Consider the following 3,225-nt stretch of genomic DNA (forward strand, 5'->3'; position numbering starts at 1 on the left):
GTTAGCGTGTAATTGACAAGGTTGAAAACGCCTAAAAACCAGTGAGCACCTTCTATATACAACGGTACGTAAACCTATATAATTAGTAAGCAAAATATTAAATTAATTCAATACGAAATACATTTATTCAGTAATTAATAAGTTCGTTCAACATTACCTCGTCAACAGTATGTATTGATGGAAAAGGGTCAACCTGCCCAGTAAAGTAACCTTTACAGGTATGGTCGACGGCCGTGTACCGAAAATAATTTTGAAAATATGGGGGTAGAATACTCCACCGATCACTTTCATTTCTTGAATGATACATGTGGATCATCCACCCAAATATATGATGTTAAACATTCTAAAGTTAATTTGAATACAATATACAAAAAAAAATATAAATTATTTATTTTTTTATTACTTACATCATCGCTTAACCAGCCGCGACAGTCCATGCCCAGCAATGACTCCCAAAAATTTGGACCGACAGAATTCCCCGCTAGTAGGGAAAGATGTTTACTGCCACAATTTGGATACCAGTGCTTGATGAATTCAATTTGTCTATCCTCGTTTCTTAACCTTTTGGTTTTTCTATCTTTCAATCTTTTGTAAGCCACATACGGGGATAGCACAGCTGCTGCGGGCTTTACAAGCCTTTCGGATCGTCTCAGTTTGATTATTTCAGGATCCTCATTCTACAAATATTGTATATATGTATTAATTTAACTTTCTAAAAAATAATTTCATTAACTTTCATTTACACAATTTATACTTAATTTTTTTAAATTTATACTAGTAATAAAAAAATGATAAGTAATTAAAATATATAGATTGGAAAAACTTACAAAATCTTCATTCACCATCGGGCTCATAGAGACGTGGTAGGCATTATCGTAATTGATAAATGAATCGGCAACAGCCTACAAGAAAAGCATGACAGGTAAATTAACAGTTATTGGTGGATATTGTTATTATAAAAAAAATTATTCATAAAACACCTTACATTATCACTCTGAGTGTGTGCCTCTTCTTTTGGTGTTCGTACGGTCACCGGAGTCCTGACCGTTTTTTGCTTTGGAGAACATCGATATGATTGCGAAAACTCTCCCATGAACATATTGGTAAGTCTCCGGTTGTTCTCGAGCAGCCTCTCGTCCAAGACTGATTTAAACTGTGAAATCAGGTCATTCTCGTAATTTGATCGAAACGGGGACGGAGGGGGAACAAAATTCTGTTGTGGAATCTCATCTCGATCCGTTGCCGGATTATAACCTTCATTCGTCCCATCGGGACCAAACAGAGCCCCCATTACAGACGCAAGCTGTTCTTGTGTGACGACACCTGGGGCGGCCTGCATTTCTTGTTGATTTTGACCCGTGAATCCTGTGGGCATTTGAATGGGTATTTCTGTGGGAATTTGAACCGGATTCTCGCCCGGCATTGCACTGGCATACATCCGACGTTCAGCGTCTAAATAATCTGAACTAGACAAATACCACGCGCTTTGCAACTCATTTTGAGTTGGCAATATAACCAAAGACGGCCTAAATTCACGTTTCTGCAAAATGTTTAAAAAATATGCCCAATTATTAATATATATTAATATAAACAATAAAAAAGTGTATATTTATTTTTTTTAGTATATTTAAAAATAAAATGTATTACGTTTGCAGCTGTTTGTAGCAATGAATCGACACTGCTCCTCATAAACTTCTTGCCTTCTTTCCATCCTAAAAATCTTGGAATCGTCTCACCTTGATACCATTCCCTTGAATTCTTAAAATGAGGAAAAGTCTCCAACACCCACATCTACACAAGAGAATTTATTTAAGGGTTATTTATATTTAATTTTATATGTTTTCAAAAATAACTATATTAATAAACATTTACGGGTACCTTGAACGGCCACACAAATCCAGCTAAAGAAAAACCTTTAGCTTCATCCATTTTCCGATTGCACAAATTGTATATAGCATTATAAGTACTTTCCCAAAAATAATTACCCCATGGATATTGTCTGAATTCTTCTAAATTATCCACAAGGTCTAAAATCATATTATCAACTGCATTGGTTTTTTGCCAACCCAAAAAACCTTGACCGATTAGCATTAGAAGACATATCCTCGTGCCGTCAGCATCATTAAACTGGCTAATGTTCCCGAACATGTTCATTATTTGGCCAAAATTAACAGTTGATCCAGCTCCAAAGTATTTGTTCCTAAATGAGTTCGGATGGTCTATAGGTGACCAGGAACTGTGCCCAAAACGTAGCCCCGTTATTAAACAAAACTGTTTCGGGGTGAATGTAAATAGCTCCCCTCGTAATCTATACGAAATCCCAATACGGGGAAAAGGCGTCGGTATTTGTAGTTGTGCAACGCCATATAAAAGAAGGCTATCACATATGGTGCACCTATTATCTAAATATGGACCGAAACAAGTCTGCCTAATAGTTGTTTCAATCGCCGGAGTCATCACTTCACGCAAATTTTTTAAAACCAACCATTTCTCTCGTACTTTAATGGTTATTTGCTATATAAAAAGAGAAAAAAAATTAAAAATAGTATACGAATTCAAATAAAAAACTTATCTTTATTTTATCGGCAAACATTTTACCGGGCACAAAGGGGGGTCCATGAAAGCATCTTGCATCTCTTGGTCGTTTGGAATCTTCTCGAAATCATTCGGCATGTTCTCGTGTCGGTTGAAGTCCATAGTGGGGGGCCCACAATTAATGTCGAAGAAGTCAGATTAGTGGTCCCGGAAGAGTCAACGATCTTTCGGATGTTGAAAGTTGCGGTCTTCTACTCGTTTGCTTTGCTCCAACGTGGAGAATTGGTTTGAAAATGGGAAAGTGATGGTCACATGGGAGGAAACGGCACTCTCCTTTTGTGGACCCGACTTGAATTTTGTCTGATATGGGGAATAGTAGTTTATTGGAACACGCCGTCAAAGGGCTCGACGTGACATCGGAAACGGCATTACATGACAGCGGAAACGGCTCGTCCTGAAATCGGAAACGGCTCAAACTGACAGCGAAACCATGCAGCTGAAACGGCTCGGTGTAGCAGAGGAAACGGCACGGCGTTGCAGACGAAACGACTTGACATTGCAGTGCAAACGGCTCGGGATTGCTGTAACGGCATAAGCAGGAAACGGAAAAGGCTTGAATATTACTTTATTGAAGCACGTGCCACGAAACGGCTCGGCCAGTTACTTGTAACGGCTCGGGCAGTAGCTTTA

At 38.3% G+C, this 3,225-nt stretch overlaps 1 protein-coding gene across 1 annotated transcript; it reads right to left on the reverse strand.

The window, feature by feature from the left end:
* Window positions 1–334: 334 nt before the first annotated feature.
* Window positions 335–1,423, reverse strand: LOC110882227. Its single transcript, XM_022130304.2, has 4 exons — window positions 986–1,423; window positions 828–902; window positions 408–677; window positions 335–343 (listed from the first exon to the last, which is right to left on the reverse strand). The coding sequence occupies exons 1-4, from the start codon at window positions 1,421–1,423 to the stop codon at window positions 335–337; spliced, it is 792 nt and encodes a 263-aa protein (XP_021985996.2).
* Window positions 1,424–3,225: the final 1,802 nt, after the last annotated feature.

Source organism: Helianthus annuus, chromosome 10, assembly GCF_002127325.2.
Source record: "Helianthus annuus cultivar XRQ/B chromosome 10, HanXRQr2.0-SUNRISE, whole genome shotgun sequence".
Lineage (NCBI taxonomy): Eukaryota > Viridiplantae > Streptophyta > Magnoliopsida > Asterales > Asteraceae > Helianthus > Helianthus annuus.